This window comes from Eubalaena glacialis, chromosome 9 (assembly GCF_028564815.1).
Source record: "Eubalaena glacialis isolate mEubGla1 chromosome 9, mEubGla1.1.hap2.+ XY, whole genome shotgun sequence".
NCBI classification, from domain to species: domain Eukaryota; kingdom Metazoa; phylum Chordata; class Mammalia; order Artiodactyla; family Balaenidae; genus Eubalaena; species Eubalaena glacialis.
This window is the reverse complement of record NC_083724.1, coordinates 5,889,185-5,912,189: the sequence shown is the minus strand read 5'-3', so window position 1 is coordinate 5,912,189 and position 23,005 is coordinate 5,889,185. Positions and strand designations below refer to the sequence as shown.

At 50.5% G+C, this 23,005-nt stretch overlaps 1 protein-coding gene across 17 annotated transcripts in view; it reads left to right on the top strand.

Moving 5' to 3' along the window:
• The window catches only part of PRRC2B (proline rich coiled-coil 2B), an 85,972-nt gene that overhangs the window by 43,994 nt on the left and 18,973 nt on the right, over window positions 1-23,005 (top strand). For 16 of the 17 annotated variants that reach the window (XM_061199729.1, XM_061199737.1, XM_061199736.1 and 13 more), the window contains exons 10-16: window positions 2,916-3,006; window positions 5,445-5,637; window positions 9,040-9,343; window positions 10,946-11,130; window positions 13,595-13,790; window positions 19,067-19,283; window positions 19,903-21,966. In XM_061199729.1, the coding sequence (XP_061055712.1) occupies window positions 2,916-3,006; window positions 5,445-5,637; window positions 9,040-9,343; window positions 10,946-11,130; window positions 13,595-13,790; window positions 19,067-19,283; window positions 19,903-21,966 (3,250 nt within the window). The remainder of the gene's footprint in view (window positions 1-2,915; window positions 3,007-5,444; window positions 5,638-9,039; window positions 9,344-10,945; window positions 11,131-13,594; window positions 13,791-19,066; window positions 19,284-19,902; window positions 21,967-23,005) is intronic. The other variant, XM_061199744.1, reaches the window with a different exon arrangement.

Here is a 23,005-nt window from a genome sequence, read left to right as displayed (position 1 = left end):
TTACCAGATTGTGGAGATTCCCTTCTATTTCTAGTTTGCTGATTTTTTTTTTTAATACATTTATTTATTTATGGCTGCGTTGGGTCTTCGTTACTGTGCGCAGGCTTTCTCTAGTGGCGGCGAGTGGGGGCTACTCTTTGTTGCGGTGGGCGGGCTTCTCATTGTGGTGGCTTCTCTTGTTGCAGAGCACGGGCTCTAGGCTCGTGGGCTTCAGTAGTTGTGGCACGCGGGCTCAGTAGTTGTGGTGCACGGGCTTAGTTGCCCCATGGCATGTGGGATCTTAGTTCCCCAACCAGGGATCAGACCTGCGTCCCCTGTATTGGAAGGTGGATTCTTAACCACTGGACTACCAGGGAAGTCCCCCTGATTTATTTTTTTAATGCTAACCAACTTTGCATCCCTAGAATAAATTCCACCTACGTCTCGATTCAATTTGCTGATATTTTGTTAAGATTCTTGGTGCCTGTGTTCATGGCGGATATTGGTCTGTAATTTTCTTTTAATATCGTCCTTGGGTTTTGATATCAGGTTTTGCTGGGCTCATAAGATGTGTTGGGAAATGTTCCTTCCTTCTCTACTTTCTGAAAGAGTTTCTGTTAGATTGGTATTATTTTTTTCATAAATGCTTGGTAAAATTCACCAGTGAAACCGATTAGCCCTGGAATTTTCTTTCTAAAGACGTTTGTGATAATAAATTTAACTTCTTTGATTAGTTATAGGGCTGCTCAGATTTCCGATGTTTTTGTGTCAGTATTTGATAAGTTGTGATTTTCAAGGGATTTGTTCCTTTCTTTTGAGTTGAACTTAGTGGTGTAAAGTTGTTGATAATCCTTTTTTTTTTTTTTTTTCTGATGTCTGTAGTGATACAGGTATCACCCTTTTTCATTCCTGATAATTAGGTAATTTGTATTTTTTCTCTTTCTTGTTCACTTCTGCCAAGGGCTTATTAGTTTAATTAATCTTTACAAAGAGACAGCTTTTGGCTTTAGTTTTCTCCATTGTTTGATTGTTTTCTAGTTCACCAGTCGTTTTAATTGGAGCTTTCTGGAGTTCTCATTTAATTCCATTGTAGTCAAGAGAGCATATTCTGTATGACTACAGTTCTTTTCAACTTATTAAGACTTGTTTTATGACCAAGATATATGGTCTGTCTTGGTGAATATTCCAAGTGCATTTGAAAAGAATGTGTGTTCTATAAGTTGGATATCACATTCTGTAAATATCAGTTAAGTCAAGGTGGTTGGTAGTGTTGTTCAGATCTTATATACTTACATTTTTGTCTAGTTCTACCAGTTACTGAAAGTGAGGTGTTAAACTGTCTACTATAATTGTGGATTTATCTATTTCTCCCTTTAATTCTGTCAGTTTTTGCTTCATTTATTTTGAAGTTGTTATGCACATTTATCATTTTTATGATTCTGACATATTGTCCCTTTATATTGTTTTCAAATATCCTTTTTTATCTCTCGTAACACTTCTTGTCTTGGAGTCTGTTTTGTCCTATGTTAGTATCATTGCTCTGACTTAAATTATTTATTGTGTTGTCATGATGTATATTTTCCATCCATTCCCTTTAGCCCACTTGTGTTTGTATATAAAGTGATGCTCTGGGAAACAGCATGTAATTGCACTTGCTTTATCATCAAATCTAACTCGCCTTTTAATTGGATTGGGCTTTTTGTCGTCGTCTCCTTTTTTTAACGATATAATTCACATGACAAATTTTCATATTACATAAAATTTACCCTTTTAAAGTCTAAAATTCGGAGATTTTTCGTATATTAACAGGTTTGTGCAATCATCCTCCCTGTCTGATTCCAGAACATTTCTGTCTCCCACGGAAGAAGCCCATACCCATTAGTAGTCACTCCCAGTTACCACCTGCCCTCCACGCACACCCTTCGGCAAACGCTCATCTACTTTCTGTCTCTGTGGGTTTGCTTGTTCTAGATGTTTCATATCCATGGAATCACACAGTAGAATACGTGGCTTTTCATATCTGGCTCTGTCACTTAGCATAATGTTTTCAAGCATCATCATGTTACAGCATGTGTCTGAACTCTTCTTAAATTTTTTTTAATGGCCAAATACTCTTCCATTGTATGGCTCTACCGCATTTTGTGTACCCACTCATCACTTGATGGTTACTTTCTGCCACCTGAGCCACTCGGGTAGGGGCGGGCCCTGGGACGAAACGGCCACCCACGAATCTCACTGTTCAGGTGTCTGTATTGCTAGGGTGGCCTCCTGGCTGGTTTCTGCCTGCTTTTGCTCACTCTCCTCACCTCCTAATACACTTGCAGAATATTTTGTCTAGATTTAAGAGCTGTTATCTTAAGTCTAACCAGGGGGTGTTAGTCTAACCAGGCTACTTTGCTGTTACCAGAGCCAGCACTGTCCTTCATTTTTTTTTTTTTTTTAATAAATTATTTATTTACTTATTTTTGGCTGCATTGGGTCTTCGTTGCTGCGCACGGGCTTTCTCTAGTTGCCTCGAGCGGGGGCTGCCCTTTGTTGCGGTGCGTGGGCTTCTCACTGCAGTGGCGTCTCTTGTTGCGGAGCACGGGCTCTGGGCGCGCAGGCTTCAGTAGTTGTGGCTCGCGGGCTCTAGAGCACAGGCTCAGTAGTTGTGGCGCACAGGCTTAGTTGCTCCATGGCATGTGGGATATTCCCGGACCAGGGCTCGAACCCGTGTCCCCTGCCTTGGCAGGCAGATTCCCAACCACTGCGCCACCAGGGAAGCCCTGTCTTTCATTTTTATCTGCAGTGTTTGTTCTGGTGGTGGCAGCTGGGTGGTGTGCCTTACCCAGCTGGGTTGGTGCAGTTCCTGACTGGAGGAAGCTCCCCAGCGGCGACCTTAGCACTGTTGAGATTCTCATTTTGTCTCACTTTCCCTGGCCGTCCTCCTGTTGCAGGCCTCCATGAAGAAGTGGACTACTCGGAGAAGTTGAAGTTCAGTGATGATGAGGAGGAGGAGGAAGTTGTGAAGGATGGCAGGCCAAAGTGGTAAGTGTCCCTGTCCCCGCTGATAGCTCCACTCCCAAGGAACGTGACCTTAGCGGGATGTAAATGCACCAGTGTTCTTGGTGCTGCCGCGTGCCCGTCACCATGCCAAGTGCATTTCCTGGTTACCCCAGCAACCTCACAAGGGCAAATACTCTTTCCATTTGCAGATGAGAGGGCCATAGCTATTGAGGACAGCTGTTTAGGGATGGAGCCAGGATTTGCACCCAGGCGTGGCTGACTGGCTGGCTGAGTCCTAGTGATTGAACCACTGTGCCAGTATTTTCCCAAGGGTGTCTTATAGACTGCTTGTTCCGTAGATTGCTTTGGGTGTAGTGCCCCAGAAGGCTTCTCTGGCCAAGCAAATTTGGGAAACCACCTGGGTTCCACTTAACTATTTATTCCAAGGTCGTCCAGAGCCTAGGGTGTGCATACTGCAGTGTGCTGGGAATCTGGGGGGAGGCGGGTATGCCACATTTCCTAAACTTATTTGACCACTTTAATCTCTTCTCTCTTTTTTTTTTTTTTTTGGATCATTCCATTGGACTGATTTTTACTCACAACACCTTTTGGAAAATACTTCATTGTAGTCTGGTCCCTCTAGTTTTTAGCATGATACCAGTAGTATTGGCTAGTACTTTTAAAAGAGCACCTATGGTTGCTTTAATTTGCTCTCCCCCGCCCCAGTACTGGCCAATAAGAATGCTTCTTTTTGCGTGAAATTGCCTATTTCCTTTGTATATTTATCTGTTAGACTTACTCTGCTTTCCGTTAAAATGTGATTACTGTTTTATATTGCTTAGATATTAGTGCTTTAATATTTTTCCCTTTGTCTCTTTTATTGTCAGTAATTGAATGTTTATGTAGTTGGGTCTGCAAGTCTTTGTGATTTCATCTTTCACTTCAAAGCTCCTCTTCCGCAGGGAGCTGGTAATGATCCTCTGCCACTCTTTCTCAGATGATACACAAACAATTAACGAATTGAGGCTTCTGTAATTTATTTTAATGCTGCTTGATTTCAACTGAAGCTTTGGATGCACTTGGGAAGTAAATATCTATGGGTCAGTTTTTGGAACACTAGGCTCAGAAGGAGATGTGATCAAGAATTTAAATCAATGGCAAGCAAAGTTTTGCAGATTTATTGGAGCAGCAGGCCACTCTCTTCTTGTCTCTTTGAGTTGATGTGAATTGAATGTTCATCTGAAAGAGTTAAACCTGGGTTTTGGACCTAGTTCACCACTGGCTGTGACCAAGGACACATCAAATTGAGTCCACCAGCCACGACCTCAGTGTTCCCTGAGCTGGTTGAGACTCCTACTACAAGCTCCCCAGTCTTCTTTGACATCTTATTTCCCATCCACGATGGGTTCCTGAAACTTTCCTGTTCCATCCCTTCCTGTTCATTGTCTCTGGGGGCCAGTGGGACCCACATCCTTTCTTTGCTGCACCATCGAGAGGCTGGCCAGCTCATGTCCTTCCTTCCATCTCACCCTCACACTGTCCCTTAGTTGTCTTCTACAGACTTGATCTCTCCTGGTGGGTCAGGAGGCTTCGTGTGGGCGCCCCGCCTCTGACTGCAGTCAGGAGTCGCTAGCAGTTGTTGCCCCGCCTGTGGTCTCCTGATCCTCACCCGCCTCGTCTCCCTTCCACCTCCCGTGCGTGCGTGCTTGTGCGTGCGTGCGTGCATGCGTGCGCACCTGCGCAGACACGTATGTTAGCCAGGTCTGACTCCCTGCCTTTCTCTGCACTCCTGCTGGGTTTAGTGGGCACCACTAAAGAAGAGGTGCTGAGTAGATGCACATGTGTGTTTTGCCCCAGTGCCTTTGGTTACACTGGCGCATGTAAAGGTGAGCACTGCACAGGTCTCCCTTCGCTTCGAGCCTTCCCATCGCCTCCGTTGGGCATCTCTCCTCCTTTTCCATGCTGTGTGCGCTTTGCTTTGTTCCTCCTGCTCTTTATAATGAATCATCCAGTGAGCCCTCTTTTGCTGTTGTGAGGAGCATTTATTAAGCAACTCCTTTATGCAGAGCACAGGGCGGGAGCTGTGGCGTGAAGAGAAGGGCCTTCAGTGGGAGTCCTAGGTTCAAATCTGTTAGCTCTTCCTTGTGAAAACAGCTCCCCAACCTGTCGGAGACTCAATTACCAACTCTTTAACATGGGGGAAGTAGAGACTTTTTTTTTTTTTTGCAGTAAGTGAAGTAATGGGTGTGAGGCATCCTGCCAGGAGCCGTGTGTGTAAGGCTGACTTGGTAAACATTGGTGCTGATTTTGGTGCTCTGGGCATATCCTCTCACCTGTAGAGGGGGTGCGGGGTAGGTCTGTTCTCATGAAGGAAATTGGTATGTAGACAGCCAACCTGGAATTCCTGAGGGCCTGGCCAGTGAGGCCAGACCATGCTTGGGCCGCCTGGGAGAACTAACACTCTGTGCGGTTTGTCGCAGGAACAGTTGGGACCCCAGGAGGCAGCGGCAGTTGTCAGTGAGCTCTGCAGACAGTGCTGACGCCAAGCGCACCCAAGAGGAAGGAAAGGACTGGGGCGAAACAGGAGGCAGGACCCGTGTCGTCCGGAAGGTGCCAGAACCTCAGCCGCCTTCTAGGAAGCTTCACAGCTGGGTGTCAGGCCCTGACTACCAGGTACCGTGGGCACTGCAGGGGTTCTGTGCCTGTGATTAGCTGGGACACACACACACACACACACACACACACACACACACACACACACACACGAGCCCTTTCAAGTTCATCTGACCGGAGATCCAAGGCAAAGACTCCAGCAGGTCATCTAGTTGGCTGTCCTGTGTGTTTATGTCTCACTGAGTTCAGTGGTTGGGCTTCTGAAAAAGCCTAGGTGGACATTCTTTTTTTTTTTTTTTTTTTTTAATTTAAAAATTTTCTTTTAAAATTTTGAAAACAGTCACAAACTTACAGAAAAGTTGGTGTAATACAAAGAATATTTTTTCTGAACCATTTGAAGAGTAAGTCGCCAGCCTGATCAGCCCCTGTCACCACAGAACACTTTGGTATCTGTTTCCTACCAAAAACATGACATTCGCTCTAGGTAACCACAGTCAAATCCAGGAAATTAGCATCGATACATCACTGCCGTCTAATCCTTAGACTCCATCCCACTTTCACCCACTGTCCCATTCATGTTCTTCATACAGAAGGATCCAGTTCAGAGTCACACGCTGCCTCAGGTGTCCTGCTCCTGAGTTCGCTTCAGTCTGAAGCAGCTTGTCAGCCTTTGCTAAACCTTCATGACATTGATACCTGGGACGATGACAAGCCAGCTATTTTGTGGAATGCACTTCAAATCGGGTTCGTCTGGTGCTTCCTCATGATTGGGTTCAAGGTTTCCGTTTTTTTGGCTACAATCTCTCAGAACTGTCACTGACTTCTCGTTGCATCCTGCTGGGTGACCGTGATTCCACTTTGCCCACTCTGACAGCCTTCGCTTGGGTCTCTTGATTAAGGTGATGGCTACCAAGTTTCACACCGTGGAACTTTCACACACTGTTCCCGATTTGTAATGGATAGCAATTTCGTGGGGAATTACTCTGAGACTACGAATAGCCTGTTTCTCGTCAAATTTTTAATTAATTAATATCAGTGGGTTATAGTCTGTTGCTCTCATTGTTTCTTTTGATGTTCCGATTGTCTTTGATTTGGGAGCTTCTTCAAGCTGGCAGCCGTGTGCTTTTTACGTCTCCATTCTTTTTTGAGGAATTCCTTGCTTTCTGATAGAACAAGCTTTTTTTAAGCTCCTTTTGTCCTTATCCTACCTTGGCCCTGGAGTCAGCCTTCAGTGATATTTAGGAACTGATATGTGGGCACCAGGAGTACTCACTGCTGTTAGAGCGCCACTGCTCCTGGCCCTTCTCTGGGGACAGTCAGGAAGCGTAGGTACGTGATACACACGCATGAATCACAAGGATATCTCTAGTTCCACAGAGGTCATTCTAGCGGTTTGCCATTGTCCCTGGTATTTTTGTACCTGTTCGGTCAGGCTCCCTGCTTCTGCCCCCACCCTCTCTCCCTTGCGCAGGTGCCCTCCTGAGCCACTCAGATGTCAGGGCACCCCACCTCCACGCGGCCCTGAATTTCCCTGCTGGGCCATCTCTTCTAGGGGTTTCTTCCTCACCCTGCCTGGTTGGGCCCCAGCTCCCACACCAGCCACGCCTCCACGTGCACACTCTCGTCACCTGCCCTGGGCTCTGACCACCTGCCCTGAGCTCTCTGACTCCCGGGCACCAGGTGCCTGCCTTGTTCTGCCGCCTCGCGTGACTTTCGGACTAAATTGAGCAGGAGGGGCAGAGCTGGGGATGGGAAGGCGTTAATTTAAATGCACTTGGCAAAATTGCCATTTTCAGTGCACTTTGCTATTTAAAGGGCTCCTGTTCCACATCTCGGTATAAAGTAACAGTCTTCAGTCTTTTTTATTGAGTACGTATCATGCTAGGCACTGTGCTCGGTACAGGGGACACAAGTGAAAATAGACACAACACGACTCTTGTAAATTACCTTGCAGTTAATCCAAATTTCATTCATATATTGGGGTTGCTCAGTATTCAAAAGAAGGTTTCACTTTCATCTGCTCATAGCAACACTGAATTATCTGAATAGAGTCAACAAAGATAAAATCTCTATAACTTTTATGGATCCAAATTTCTGAAAAGATTGTCACAGTTTAAATATTTTGCAGAACATTTAGTTTATAAAATGATAGCTCATCTTTGGGCAGCTTTGAAAGGCACATCTGTAGTCTTGATGATGTGCCTCAAGACTATACCCTTTGATTCTGCTATTTCACTTCTGGGAAATTCTGAAGGGAATAATAGTCAGGGATATGCCTTAAGGATCAACTGCAAGGATGTATTGAACACCAGGGGATAAGGTAGGTCATGGGATAGATAAGCCGTGGGGTGAGACAGGGCACAGCCATTATGGAGCATGGACAGATGGCAGCGGTCAAGGGCAAAGGAGAAGAGTGCACACTTTGGTAAAAAGTACCTTTGCGCTTCTAAATTAAAAGTTTATAATCTTGTGATTGTAGCAATTGTCTCTGGATTATGAGAAGTTAGTTTTTAGGAGAAAACTCCTTGGCTACAGTCACTGTGTGACATATTGCTTTTATGGAGGTATAATTAACATACACAAAAAGACATAGATCTTGTTTCTTTATGTTTGATGACTTTTTGACAATTATATGCATCTGTGTAAACTACCACTCAAAACAGGACGTTGTATATTTTTTTTGCTAGTCATACCTCATTGGAATTCCAGTGGCTGCGGGCCACTTAAACATGCCCATCGTCTATCATTGCGTATTCTGCCTGCAGCTTCACTTCCCGCCAATCAGTGAGAAATCTTCCCAGTGTTGATAGTTTTTCACGCTGCATTGGTGGCACCCTGGTTGTTTGTCCAGTAACTGACAACCAACGAGAGATTCAAAAGTGGATGAAATATCCAAAAGAGATGTTTTTAGAGATGCTTATTTATTTTTATATATAAAGAATCACTTTGAAACCTTATGTCTGAGTGTGAATTTCAATTTCTCGCGGCCCTTCATATCCAGAGGTTTATATATATTGTCGTGGGAGAAGCAGTAGAGCAGTTCTGTGGCTAAGAAATGGTGAGTGTGTGCTCTCCTGCTCTTGGTATGTAGCTGTGGAGGCCCTAATCTTGTGTGCTCAGTAGTCGTGGTGAGAGCGTCCCGTTTTCTCAGTGTTTCCCACGTGTCAGTCACGGCGCTGAGTGCTTTGCAAACGATTCAATGTACCTTCACAATCCCGAGGGCTTCCTTTATTATCGTTCAAAACAAGAAACTAAGGTATAGAACGTTGGCGCTCACCCAAGCCTCATTCCAAATATAGTAAAGGGCAGAGCAGGATCGAAACCCAGGTCCGCCTGCCGCGGGGCCGCGCTGCCTCTCTAAGGTGCGTTGAGGGTCCTGGGAAGGAGAGCCCATCCCATCCTGGGGGCGCCTGTGCCCGGGTTGTGATGTGCGTTTCATCTGAGACCGTCTTCTCCCGGCAGAAGTCCTCCATGGGCAGTGTGTTCCGGCAGCAGTCTGTCGAGGACAAAGAGGACAAGCCACCCCCGAGGCAGAAGTTCGTCCAGTCGGAGATGTCCGAGGCCGTGGAGCGAGCCCGAAAGCGCCGGGAAGAGGAGGAGCGCCGGGCCCGGGAGGAGAGGTTGGCCGCCTGTGCCGCCAAACTCAAGCAGCTGGACCAGAAGTGCAGGCGGGCTCAGAAGGCGGGCGGGGCCCAGGAGCCGGCGGGGAAGGAGGCGCCCCGCTCTCCAGGCGCCCCACAGGAGAATGGCCCAGCGGTCCGCAGAGGTGAGCTGTAGGGCCCCGTCCCATGACCTGGAAACCCTGCGCTGTGTCGCTGGTTGGTTGTCTGCGTCTCCCTGGCTTCTTAGCACCACCGTGGCTCACAGCTGATGTGTGGGAGTCCCGGTCGTTAAGAGTCTTGGCCTGGGCCAGGTGCCTGGGTTCACATCCCGTTTCTGCCGCTTAAACCAGCCGTCCAGGCGCCTCACCTCTGTGGCGCGCAGGCCCGAGTCTGTGAAGTGGGTTGATGGGAGCCTGTACCTCCCCGCGTGCTGAGGGGCCACGGGGGAGCATATGCACGAGGCACTTAGCGATTTCTAGATGCAGAAAGCACTCGCGTACTCACGGCAACGCCGCCGGTTTTGTCATTGCCGGTGTCACCGCCCCGCTCGGCTGAAGACGCAGGTGCTGGAGGACTTCAGTAGGAGCCCGGGATCTCTCTCGGGACGTTGAAGGAAGCCCGCCTGCTTGCTAGCATACCTTTTCCCTGACAGTTATTCTAAGAGGAGTGGATCACGCGGCTGCGCAAGAGACGCTGAACAGCGTTAGGTGGAGGGTGTCTCTTGCTGCAGTTTTAAAGAATGTGATCAGCTGTGTTCTTTGTGACTTTCTTGAATCAACTAAAACTAACTCTCAAGTAGAGAAGGGCCTGATGTTAGTTTCAGTCGCTGAGAGCTTCTCAGATGGAGGTCTTATTGGTGGTATGATGGTCATCAGTGCCCTTCTGGCCGAGGAACTCAGAGAAATCGACCCTTGTCCTCCTGTAAATCAATGTCCTGTCACTGAAGTCTGAGCGAAGCCTGGGCCCAGTGTCAGGGACTCACTGAGCGGGGGGCAGTGGAGAGTCCAGGAAGTAGATGGCGGGGAGCGAGCTTGGGCCTGGGTGTGGGGTGTGCCCTGAGCCCCTCTGCACCTGCGCTGCCTGTCAGTATTCCTCTGGGACGCTGGGTCCCCAAGGCTTTGCATTGGCGTTTGTTTGCCTCCTGCAGTAGATTTAAGAGCACAAATGTCAATTATATCTCAATAAAGCTGGGCAAAAAAAAGAATGCAAAGCTGGGATGGGGCAAGAAAGAAGGGAATTTCAGGGAGAATAGTGATATGGGAGACTGTGGTGAGCATTTACTTCTTGTCAGGCGCTATTTTAAGTGCATCACGTGGATCGTCTCAGCGAATTAATTCTCCAGAGGCCCGGTGGGGTAGGTGCAGTTGTCGTCCTCATTGAACAGCTGAGGACACGGGCCAGCGGGGCTGCCTGGCCGGCCGGCTCACACAACCTTGGGTGGAGGGTGGATGTGGGGCTTTCGTTGAGCCCCGGCCGCTCTGATTTACTGGTGTCTGTTTTAACAGAGCCCCTCCCACCCGGGACCACATCCCGGCTCTCCTGCTGACTGTGTGACCTCAGGCGGTTCCTCTGATCTCTCGACCCTTAGTTTTCTCCCCTCTGGAGCGATGACGGTGTGGGGGAGTCCATGAGCTTGTGTGTGGGGAGCATTTAGCACAGTGCCAGGGTTTGAGGACTGCCAACGAGAAAAAGCATCTGCCCTAGACACCGCTCGGCTGAGCTTTTGTGAGCTCACCTGGCCACTTCTCTGCTTATTTGTTCCGTAGGCTCCCCTGAGTTCTCTGCCCAGGAAGCCCCCAACACGTTTTCGGAGGAAGCCCCTACAGCCCCTGCAGCTGTGGCTCAGAGCGGCGGCAGTGAGGAGGGGGCCAGGGAGCCTGGGTCCCCTGCGCAGGAGTTCAGCAAGTACCAGAAGTCGCTTCCGCCCAGGTTCCAGCGCCAGCAGCAGCAGGTAAACGGGTCGCTTAGCAGGTGTTGTAACAGACCTGCCCATGGAGTGGCTGTCCCCTCTCCTTTTCCCCACGCCCCCTTCCAGTAAAACAAACAGTAGAAACCCACCCTCGTGTATGCCAGTCAGTCACCAGCAGGGATGCCGGGAGTGAGGGCCTTGGGACGTCAGCCCTGCCTTCAGTTCCTCCAGGTAGTTTACCCTGTGGATGAAAACCCTTGTTGGCAGTTTATGGACCCTGTTGTCTAATGCCGGTAAGGACTGGTTAGTGGTGTCTGAGTGGTTTTTCATCCAGAGTTGCACACCGTGGCCACTCCCTACACTGACAGCGGCCCCACCCTGGGAGCCTCCGAAGGAGTAAGGAAGGCCTGGGAGCTGCTTGGAGAGCTTCCGAGAGAGGCGTGTTTCCGAGAGAGGCGTGTTAGCGTTCAGTTAAGAGCGTAGGTTTGTGGGTTTTGAATCAGACAGCTTTGGGTTCTGGCGCTACTGGTGCAGCTTATTCAGCTGCGTGTGGCCTTGGGCAGGTCAGTGTAAAGCGGAAGGAATGAGTCCCTGCCTCTCGGCATGGCGGTGAGGGTTCTGTGATGCCTGTAAACTGGTTTATCGGTGTGATCAATATCGTCTTTAACGGCGCTCCGTAAATCTTAAAAAGGACCTACTCTTTGCTCTGAGGAAGATCATATGGGTAATGGTCGTAATCCCAGCAGTCTCTTACAGGCCTGGTGATCTTGCTGAGCTGGAACCACTCATTGGCAGTTGTTTGTCTTACAGGCGTAATCAGTGAAGCTTACTACTGATGAAAATGCATTTTGGTGGGAAACTGAGATCATGCGTGGATGTTACTTAGTTCAGCAGCTAGGTGTGCAGTAAATTATTGTTAATAATCAAAAAAGTTTCAGAACGTGGGTACCCTGGAGACACAGGTCAAAGTCTCCGCCTTTCCCCAGAGTCTCTTTTAGTTGCCTTTAAAACGTTCACCCCAGACCCTACTTTCCTTGGGCTCCTAGGAAGCATTCCAGAAGCTCCCCACGTCCTGTGCTCTAAACAGTAAGTTACATTCATTGCGCTTTTGTAGCGTTGTGCTGTGAGCAGGCACTGTGCAGTTACTCCCGGGCTTGGTGAAGAATTACTGCTGACTGGAGAGATCTCTGGAGTAACTCGAGCCAGACACAGTAGTAACAGTTGGCTCTGGGTAACTCTTCTGGGGGGCAGTGACAGGTAAATCCGTCCTTAAGATTAGAAAGAAGTCTGACGTGTCAGAGCAGCCTGAAGGAGTCTGGCAAACAGACTGTCTGGTCAGCTGCCCTGGGGATCTGGGGTCTAGACGGGAGGAGGAGCTGTGGGCAGAGACCAGGGGAGTTCCGCTTACTGAGTTCTGCGTGCTCCTAAGCGTTGCCCTGAGCCCTGGCGAGCCTTCCAGGGAATCCAGCCCAGGCTGGGATTGTGCCAGCCGGCTGGCAGGAAAGGGTGTGTCCTCCTTGTCTGACTCTGCACCTGCATCCTGCCAGAATGCTGGTTCGGGATGCAGTTGTGAGGGCAGCCCTGGAGGTCACTGGTGCCGTGGAGCAGTGTCTGAAATGAATCCTTACTGGGTCTAGGTTCTTGATTTTTAATGCTCTATTGATGCTTTACGCGTGTCCTTTTGTGCAGTGAATTTTCTTCCTACCAAGTCTGGTGGTAGAGGTGAGGATACTGCAGTGAACTTGGCATGTAGTCTCTTGGTTTAGGGAGGGAAACAACCAACAACAGAGTTACACAGGAGAAGCAGCAGTGCTGTGGGAGCCGAGGACAGGGGACCTGATCTTGCCTCAGGAACTGTGGCGGGTTCGCAGAGGCGCAGTGCTCTGTAAGCCAAAACCTGAAGGATGGGTAGGGGTGAGCGGGTTTGGGGCTGGAGGGAACAGAGGGCCCAGTGTGTTTCCAAGGCTGGAAGCGGGCGGGCGGGCAGGCGTGTGGAGTGGAGGGCCGGGGCAGTCGTGGGAGGTGATGCTGGAGAGGCGGATGGGGCAGCACCCGCGGGGCCCTGTAGGTCGTGTGCAGCCCTGTCGGACTCGGGCTGTTAGAGGCAGAGCTGTGGAGGACCCTTGAAGGCTCCTGACGTGGTCAGGGCGTCGGAGTGAGGAGGGTGGGTTGAAGGGACAGAGGAGGGGAGGAGGAGGAGTGTCGTCTGATGGTGGTTGCGGACAGGGAGATATGCCCTGGGAGCTGTGCTGGTCACGTGTCAGCTCCAGGAGAGTGTTTGCTCTAAATGAAAGCCCAGTCTGCAGAGGAGCCTCAGGTCCCAGTTGTGATGATGGCATGACTGTCCGTCAGTCCTGGGAGACTTCAGCCTCCCCTCTGTGGTCTTCTGTTCTGGGTGGGTTGTCTCTGCCACCTGATGGAAAGCTGGAAGAGTGTGTGTGTGCGCGCACGCACAGCCTCTCTGCCCCGCAGCGCCTGTCCAACCGGGTCTCTCTCGCCTGGTCAGGAGCAGCTGTACAAGATGCAGCACTGGCAGCCGGTGTACCCACCGCCGTCCCACCCGCAGCGCACCTTCTACCCGCACCATCCTCAGATGCTGGGCTTCGACCCCAGGTGGATGATGATGCCTTCCTACATGGACCCACGAATCCCACCCACTCGGACCCCAGTGGATTTCTATCCCTCAGCCCTACATCCCTCAGGTAAGCACTGTGGTCCGGTGGGCCATCCCTGTGGAGCTCAGGACAGTGTGGTGTTTAAGGGTATTGCCTTGGGGGGTAGACAGACCCACCTGGATTCCAGTCTGACCTCTTTGCAGGTCACATATCCAGTCTGAGTTTTGCTTCCTAAAATGAGGGTATGATAGTACCTCGCACAAAGAATTGTCAGGAAGAGACTTTAAGATTATGCATTGTAAATTGCTTTAATTAATTTTTATCTCTCTGCTATGTTGTTTTGTCCGTCTTTCCATTCTTTAATGTTCTTTGTGTTTTCTCTCTCTTTTTTTCCTTGATTAGTCTTTCCCAAGGTTTGTCTAATGCCTTTTTTTTTTTTTTTAAATAAATTTATGTATTTATTTTTGGCTGCATTGTGTCTTCGTTGCTGCGTGCAGGGTTTCTCTAGTTGGCGGCGAGCAGGGGTACTCTTTGTTGTGATGTGCAGGCTTCTCACTGCGGTGGCTTCTCTTGTTGCGGGCTCTAGGCGCGCAGGCTTCAAGTAGTTGTGGTTTGCGGGCTCTAGAGCGCAGGCTCAGTAGTTGTGGCGCACGGGCTTCAGTAGTTGTGGCGTGTGGGCTCACTAGTTGTGGCGCACAGGCTTAGTTGCTCCGTGGCATGTGGGATCTTCCTGGACCAGGGCTCGAACCCGTGTCCCCTGAATTGGCAGGTGGATTCTTAAAACCACTGCGCCACCAGGGAAGTCCTAATGCCATCTTTTTAATGCTGTTTTTTTTTTAATAAACTGAATTTATTTTTCATTTTTTAATTTTTATCTTTTGGTTGCACCAGGTCTTAGTTGCAGCATGCGGGCTCCTTAGTTGTGGCATGCAGACTCTTAGCTGCGGCATGCGTGTGGGATCTAGTTCCCTGACCAGGGATCGAACCCAGGTCCCCTGCATTGGGAGTGTGGAGTCTTAACCTCTGCGCCACCAGGGAAGTCCCTTTAAAGCTATTTTTTTTTTTTTTTTTTTTTATAAATTTATTTATTTTTTTAATTTTTGGCTGTGTTGGGTCTTCGTTTCTGTGCGAGGGCTTTCTCTAGTTGTGGCAAGTGGGGGCCACTCTTCATCGCGGTGCGCGGGCCTCTCACCATCGCGGCCTCTCTTGTTGCGGAGCACAGGCTCCAGACGCGCAGGCTCAGCAGTTGTGGCTCACGGGCCCAGCCGCTCCGCAGCATGTGGGATCCTCCCAGACCAGGGCTCGAACCCGTGTCCCCGCACCGGCAGGCAGATTCTCAACCACTGCGCCACCAGGGAAGCCCTAAAGCTATTTTTTAAAAGCGTCTTTTGGATTTCTTAATTCCTGTATTTTATTTGGTTTTTATTTCATTAACTTCTGCTTTTTTGTCCCCCTCATTATTTCCATTGAAAGTATTTTGTTCTTTTTCTAACTGGTTATGTTGATGAGCTCATTAGTTTGACTTTTCTCATGTATTTAAGTCTCACCTGAGCTATGAACCTCTATGAGTTTTAAGATACATTTTTATTATTGTACAGTTCTAAATGTTAGTCTGATTTTATCCTTTTTGAGTGATTTTTTATGGTATGTTGTAAAATTTCCAAATGTAAAGTTTTAATACCATCTTTATGGTGTTAATTTCTAATGTGGCTGCCTCGTGGTCAGATAACATGGTCTGTATGATATAGACCAGCGGTCACAAACTTTTTCTATTAATACCAGATAATAAATATTTTAGGCTTTGAACTGCTACTTAGTTTTGCTGTTGTAGAGCAAAAGCAGCTGTAGACAATAGTGAGTGAATGGGTGTGGTTGCTTTCCAGTAGAACTTTATTTTTAAAAGAAGTGGCAGGTCGAATTTCACTCAAGGGCTTGAGAAGAATGTATTCTGCAATTGGACGTGGTCCATTACATCGTGCTTGCTAATTGTGCTGTACAAATATCTGTATCATCACAATGTTTTATCCCCTTGATCAGTTACTAAGAGGTGTGTGAACATTTCCCACCATGATGTGGATTTTGTCAAATCTTGTAAACCTGTCAGTTTTTGCTTTATCTGTCTGGAAGCCGTACTTCATCTTGTTCCTTTTGTCTTCTTATAGCACCTTTGTTATCATTAGTTGTGCTTTCTACCTTTAATGTCTACTTTACCTGGTAATCATTTTATTCCAGTTTTCTTTTGATTAGTGTTTATGTGGTATCTTTTTCCCCCAACTTCTTACCATCAGGCCTCTCTGAGCCCTTTTTGGAGGAGAATATCTTTGTACGTGTAAGATGTGTATGGTTTTACCCACTTTGAAGCTCTGTGACTTCAGTTGCCGAAGTTGTTCCCTTTGGATTTATTGGGATTATTGTATTCAGATTTCCTGCTCTCCTATTTTATGCTTTCTCTTTATCCCTCTTTTCTATGCTTTTCTTTTTCTTTCTTCTTTTTCTGGTGGCAAGTTTTCCTATTCTTTTTGTTTGTTTTCCTTCTACATTCTATTTCTACTGTGTGAATGGTTACATTAAATTCTAACATGCACCCTTGACTTCGCAAAGGCTATTCAGTATCTTTACCCTGAACCTGAGCTCTAACTGCCTCCTCATCAGTCTTGTTATTTTTGCCTGGAATTTTAGTTCCACCTTGTTTTGTGCCCACCAAATCAGCTATTATTTGTTGTTTTATTCGACCTGTTCTTGTTCAGATTTGCTTGTATGTTTACTAGTTTCTTTGCTGCTTATCCCTCCATCTGGGTTCCATTTATTTCTTCATGAAGTACATTCTCTCCAGGTCTTCAGGAAAGTTGTTTTGGCAGTAGATAGTCTTCGCCTGAGAAAGTCTTGATGTCACTCTTTCTCTTGAATGATAGTGTAGCTGGGTATAGAACTCGAGGTTGGCAGTTACTTTCTTTTAGTACTGTGAAGATAGTATTCCTTGTTTTCTGGCTCGTGCGTCTGATTCGTGTCTGGGTAATCTACTGTTTTCTTTCTGGCTGCTTTTAAGATCTTCTCTTTGTCTTTGGTCTCCTGTAGTTCCTTCTCAGTATGCTGTGTCTAGGTATATATCTATATCTATCCTTACCTTATTCTGCTTAGAACTCACAGTGCTCGAATCTAAGGATGTATGTCTTTCATCACTTCTGGAAAATTCTCTTCTAATTATCATGTCAGATGTTGCTTTTTCCTCATTCTTTATATCCTTTCTTCCTAGGTCGCCCACTTAGATTATTTTGTGCCTTCTCATTCTGCCTTCCAAGTCTCTTAAATATATAAGAGAGCTAACCTCTGTAGGGCCTTCTGGGAAAATCCTTCAACTATTTTCCAATTCTCTTTTCTCTCCAACTGTGTCTGATCTGCTCTTTTTTTTTTTTTACTGTCCAGTGAGTTTTTAATTTCAGTGACTCTGTATTTTTATTACTAGAATTTTTTCCTCAAATCTATTATTTTTTCTTGTGTCTTATATTTTTCATAAGTTTTTAATTCCTTCCTTTATGCTTGTAATCATTTAAAACATAATTTTCTAGTGCTTCACATTTTAATTTGTTACCTGAAGTTCTTGAGGAAGGTATATAATCCCGTGGGCTTACCATGGACTCATAGTGGATTGTTTTCCACACAGTGTTGTGGTAATTTTGGATTGTGAGTTCATTTTCAGCAGAGCTTTATTATCATGGGGATCTAGTATAGCTTGGTTTGAGGGTATATCCCTCCAGTGTGGTTTTATGTTTTCTTCCGCCAGCCTAGAACTACCCTTTATTTTAACTCAGGAAGTTTCTGGAACATTCTAGGGGTATAAATCTGAACTTCACCCTCCTGCCCCCAAACCTGCATGAAAGCTGGCATGTGGCTGTGAACTCCTCATGGAGGACTGTTTTCCCTACCCTAGCCCAGGCCAAGACACAAATTCAGTCATCTCCCTGTACTAAAGAGCATATATTTTTCTGATCCACCTTTTAATTGAGGGCATAGCCCTTTGAGGGTCTTTGTTTAAGCAGCATCTCAGCTGCAGCTCTCTGCCTTGTGCGGAAAAGCCCCGTCTCCTGTCCTGGGGGGGCATTTAGGAGCATGCCCGTAGGTTACTAAATCTGATAGATGTGTCCCTGGCTCCCCTCTAGGGAGCACCAGCTCGTGGCTGTGGCCGTGGCTGTGGTTTCAGCTCCCTGGGGTTTTCCCGGTTTTGGGGGAACAGAGCTCTGCGAGTGAAATGTTTAATGTGTTTTGTCCAGTATTTTTGTGACAGGAGGTTTTTTCAGGTAATATGAGCTGCCATATTGCCAAAAATAGGTCCGTGTACAGTGTGGAGCAGTTCCGCACACCTTGTAATCAGTACTTAATGAATGGTGTGTAATTCTAGGATTCCAGAGAGGGTCCCCACCACCACCTGACTCATACTAACTTTATGCTGGAGTCATATATTGATAGCATTGGAACAGAGCACTCCACAGCTAAAAGAAAGCTTAAAGCCGTTGGCCTAATGCCGAACCATTTTCCTGGTCAGATTATCTCAAAAGATGGGCACAAAAACACTGGGGGCCAATAATTAGCTTTGTGAAGTATTTGAAAAGTCAGATCTTCTTTTCTCCACAGAATCTGGCCCAGTGAGAGACCTTTAATGTCGTCTGCAGCAGCCCAGCCCCCTTGTTTGATAGACGTGGACAGAGGGGCCCGGGGAGGGCGGGGGTGCCATTTCCCCGACTGGTTTATATCTGGTAGGACCGAGACGTCAGCATGTCCCAGTCTCCTCGGGCCAGCTAACAGTTTAGTGTCATTTGTGTATCCCCCACTGCCCTTCCATGTACAAAATGTGGAGTGTTACTGTCGAGCTTAGGGGTAGAAATAAAAGGAGCTAAAGCCCCAATCCTTTTCTGAATCTTCTTGCAGGGGATTGGAAGCAGGTAGATGCTGGCTCCTTGTTGCATGTAGGCTCCCTGGAGCGTAGCTCATCTTCCTTGTGTCTGTGCAGAAGACCTTCAGGCATCTTGCGTTGCTGACTGACTGGCCCCGCTAGCGTTCCGCTGACACCCATGAGCTCTCCCGTTTGATGGTTCCAGTTTCCATTTGCCAGTTTTTTATAGCCTTCAACACAGGGGCTCTTCATCCAGGAACTAGGATTGGACCTCACAGGTCTTTAAACAGGCCTTTCAGATTGCATGCGTGTGTGCCTTCAGAGGTTCTGTGATCAGAAAGATGGGACCTCAGTGATGTTAAGCAGGTGGGGTGCTGTGTCCATGTGATAGTTGGGGCAGCTTGTCTCCTTTGGGCCTGTGGTTGACCCATGGCTTGCTAAACGAGGTGACTGATTGGTTCTTTGCCTTCTTCAGGATTGATGAAACCCATGATGGCCCAAGATTCTCTCAGTGGAACTGGCTGTCGCTCTGAGGATCAGAGCTGTGTGCCCCCACTGCCAGAAAGGAAAGTGACCGCCATCGATGCAGCCCCCGTGTGGAGCCCCGAGGGTTACATGGCGTTGCAGAGCAAGGGCTACTCGCTCCCCCACCCGAAATCCAGTGACACTTTGGCCATGGACATGCATGTCAGGTGAGGCGAAACTTGGTCCTACTGACCTGCAAGTGAAGGAGGGGTCTCCAGGTCCTCATTGAGATAGGGCTCTGGGAAGAGGCCCTGTCCCAGGAGATGGTGCCCCCTGGGGAAGGAGAGTGAGATAAGGACGGCCGGATGCTTTTGTGTGAGAGGCACTGATGGCAACTGAGGGCCCAGGAGAAATCCTGGCGTCAGAGGCAAATCCCGCGGAACCTTGGGCAGGGCCGAGGGGTGGGGGCCTCACAGGGCAGGCGGGGCTGAGTGCGTGTGTCGTGGCTCCTTCCTGTGAAAGTGAAGGCGAGCTGGCTGTGCTGGCCCAGCGCCCCAGACTCTCCGCGGACGCCCCGGCTCCAGCTTGTGTGAACCAGAGGATCCCTGGCTGCTCGCTGAGTCCACCGGCCACTGACTTCTTCACTCTCTGGACTCCAGGGGCCGCCACCAGCCCATGGCCCAGCATCTCTGAGACCTGTTTAAAGATAGAGCGAATGTTGGTGCCTATGTTTTTTTCTTTTTCTTTTTTTTTTAAATTTTTCTTTTTAAAACTAAACTGTGTTCAGCATGGAACCCAGGAACCAGGCTCCAATCACATTGACTGATTTTTCTGGTTCCTTTTCAGGAATGAAAGCTCTTACTCTGCCTCACCTGGAAGGTCAGGGGGCGTAAGTGCCCGGCGCGATCTCCTTGAGGAGAGAGGGGAGGAGTACTTGAGTGCTTTTGACAAGAAGGCCCCAGCAGACTTTGACAGCTGTGTCTCTTCTCAAAGAATAGGCCAGGAGCTTTTGTTTCCACCCCAAGAAAATGTTCAGGAAGCAGGCGCGCCTGGGAGTCACACCCCAAACCTCAGGTGTTCCACACTGGAGCCCGACTTTGCCCCGGCTGAGAAAAAACCAGAGTATAGCGATTGGGACGTGAGCCGCCAGCCGAAGGCCGCCGGCCCAGACACCAGGGTCGAGAAGGAGGCGCCCCAGGAGGAACTGTCCTTCAGTGTCTCCTCCTGGGAGAAGGAAGGGAGCCCCGGCAGACAGCCGGCCCTGGAGCCCGCGTGGACGCCAGAAGCCCGGGGCGCCGGCAGCCAGCACCCGGAGCAGACCAGCAGGACCCGGAGGTCCGGCCCCATCAAGAAGCCCGTCCTGAAGGCCCTCAAGGTGGAAGACAAGGAGAAGGAGCTCGACAAGGTGAAGCCGGAGCTGGGAGAGGGGAGCGCCCGCCTGGCTCGGGAGACGGGGCCCGTTTGCGAGGCGGCCGAGGACCAGGACCAAGAGAACGACCCCGCGCTGGCCAACGTGGCCCCGGCCGCCTCGGAGGACCAGGGCTCGGCCCGTGCTGCCTTGGGCCGCGAGGCCAGCCGGCCGGAGGAGGATGACAAGCCCGACGGGGCCCGGGAGGCCAGCCCCTCCCGGGAGGCCAGCCACACACCCCCTACCAAGAGGAATAACTGGATCTTTATTGACGAGGAGCAGGCCTTTGGGGGCCGGGGGCAGGCCCGGGGCCGCGGCCGCGGGTTCCGAGAGTTCACTTTCCGCGGGCGGCCCGCGGGCGGCGGCCTCTGTGGTGGGGGCGCCCTTGGGGCGCGCGGCCTCTACGGCGGCAGCCAGAGGAGCGGCCGCGGCCGGGGACCGCGAGAGTTCGGGCTGGCAGACGACTTCCCCCGGGCCAAGCCCCGGCGGAGGATCGCCAGCGAGACCCACAGTGAGGGCTCTGAGTACGAGGAGCTTCCCAAGCGGCGGCGGCAGCGGGGCGCCGAGACCGGGGACGAGGGCGCGCTCCCGGAGAGGGAGGAGGCCGCCGGGAGGAAGGGCGACTTCAGGGAGTCCTGGCGGTCCGGCAGGATGTACCCCGAGGACCACGGCGGGCCAGAGGCCAAGAACCGAGGCCCGCGGGCCTTCGGGCGCGCCCTCCCCCCGCGGCTGAGCAACTGCGCATATGGCCGGAGAACCTTCGCGGCCAAGGAGGCGGCCCCCTGGCCGAGCCGGGGTCTGGGCGCCTCCTGGCAGGAGTCCGGCCCCCCCGACACGTGCGGGGCCCGGCGGCCCTCAGACAGAGACTACATCCCCGACACCTACAGACACCCCGACGCCTTGGGCACCCGGGGCTTCGAGGATGGCCGTGTGGAGGACAAGAGGGCCTTCTTCCAAGATGACCACGCGGCAGATTCTGAAAATGCCGAGAACCGGCCCTTCAGGAGAAGACGGCCCCCGCGCCAGGACAAGCCCCCCCGCTTCCGGCGCCTTCGGCAGGAGCGGGAGGCCCTGGGCCTGTGGGGGCCGGAGGATGAGCAGCCCCTGCCAGCGGGCCAGTGGCCGGGCCGGCCCAGACCCTGTCCCGGGGACAGGAGCGGCACCACGGGCCGCAGGTCCCCCGAGCTCGCCTACCAGAACTCCTCGGACCACGCCAACGAGGAGTGGGAGACGGCGTCCGAGAGCAGCGACTTCAGCGAGAGGCGGGAGAGGCGGGACGGGCCCGGGCCCGACCCCCAGGCCGACGGCCTGCCCGGGGCGGGCGCGGGGGAGAAGAAGGAGATGGCCAAGCGGAGCTTCTCCGGCCAGAGGCCCCTCGCTGACAGGCAGAGCCGGAAGCTGGAGCCGGGAGGGTCTGGGGAGAAGTCTGTTAGGCCAGGTGGCGGCGAAACTTCTCCTCGTTATGAGAGCCATCAGAGGGGGACGCCTTTGAAAGCCAAAAGGTAAACTGGAAACAGAGTCCCGGGTTCTTTTTTGTTGCTGTTGTTCTGTTAGCCGGTTGTCCCAGCGGCACTTCATGCATGCGTGTCCCGCCGTGTGTCAGGGCCCCGACTCCTTCCCCCTCGTTGTGCTCCAGGAGGGCACCCGCCTACCGAGGCCATTGTACATGAGCATCTCCGTCACTGGCTTTCGCGCTGCTGTCTGCTTCTCTCGTGGCGTGCTGCTGCTGCTGTTGTGGCTTCAGAACTAAGACTAGAGTCCCCGCCCCGCTGGCCCCCCTGTGGTGCCCACCCCCGTCCCTGTCTCATGACTTCAGCCCCCGTGTGTCTCCTCGGAGTCCAGCCAAGGGGCCCCCGCCACAGAGGGGCGCTCCCTGTTCACGGCGCCTCGTGAGTACCGGTCAGTCCACCAGACTCCTTGGCTCCAGGCTGCTGCCAGGCAGCGTCCTGCAGGAACACGTGGGGCATTGCTGGCCTCCTGGCCCCGCAGAGATCGCTCTTCCCTGAGTGGCTTTGCTTCTCGACAGTCAAGAGAAGCAGCGCCGCTTTGGGGATTGCCACCTCGGCCTGGTGAGAGCCAGGCAGTAAGCAAAGGGAGTGAGCTGCCCGAGGCCTGGTTGAGCACCTCTCGTTTGGAATTAGAGGCTTTGGTGGGGGGGGGGGGAATGATCGGTGCTCAGTGTCGGCTCAGTGCCCAAGCCTGGCCCGGAATCAGGGCAAGGGCAGACGCTGTGCAGCCTGCATTCCTCATCGTGCACAGGCCACGCCCCAGCATGCTGAGGAAGACGCCTTCCCACCTCCCAGCCTCCTTAGAATTCAGGGCACCGAAGCCTGGCCTGTAGTTAATCCATACCCCCCGAAAAAGGAACCACAGAAGAATGCGGGTTCTTTTAGGTGTCCATCTAGACTAGCTTTCTAGGCCCCAGATGCCAAGACTTGGCTTTGCTTCTGATTTCTACCCCAGTAACTGGGCTGGCAGTAGGGCGAGGCCTGGGCTCCTCTCTGGTCAGTCTTACGAGAGGAGCAGGAAGTTCTGCAGCCC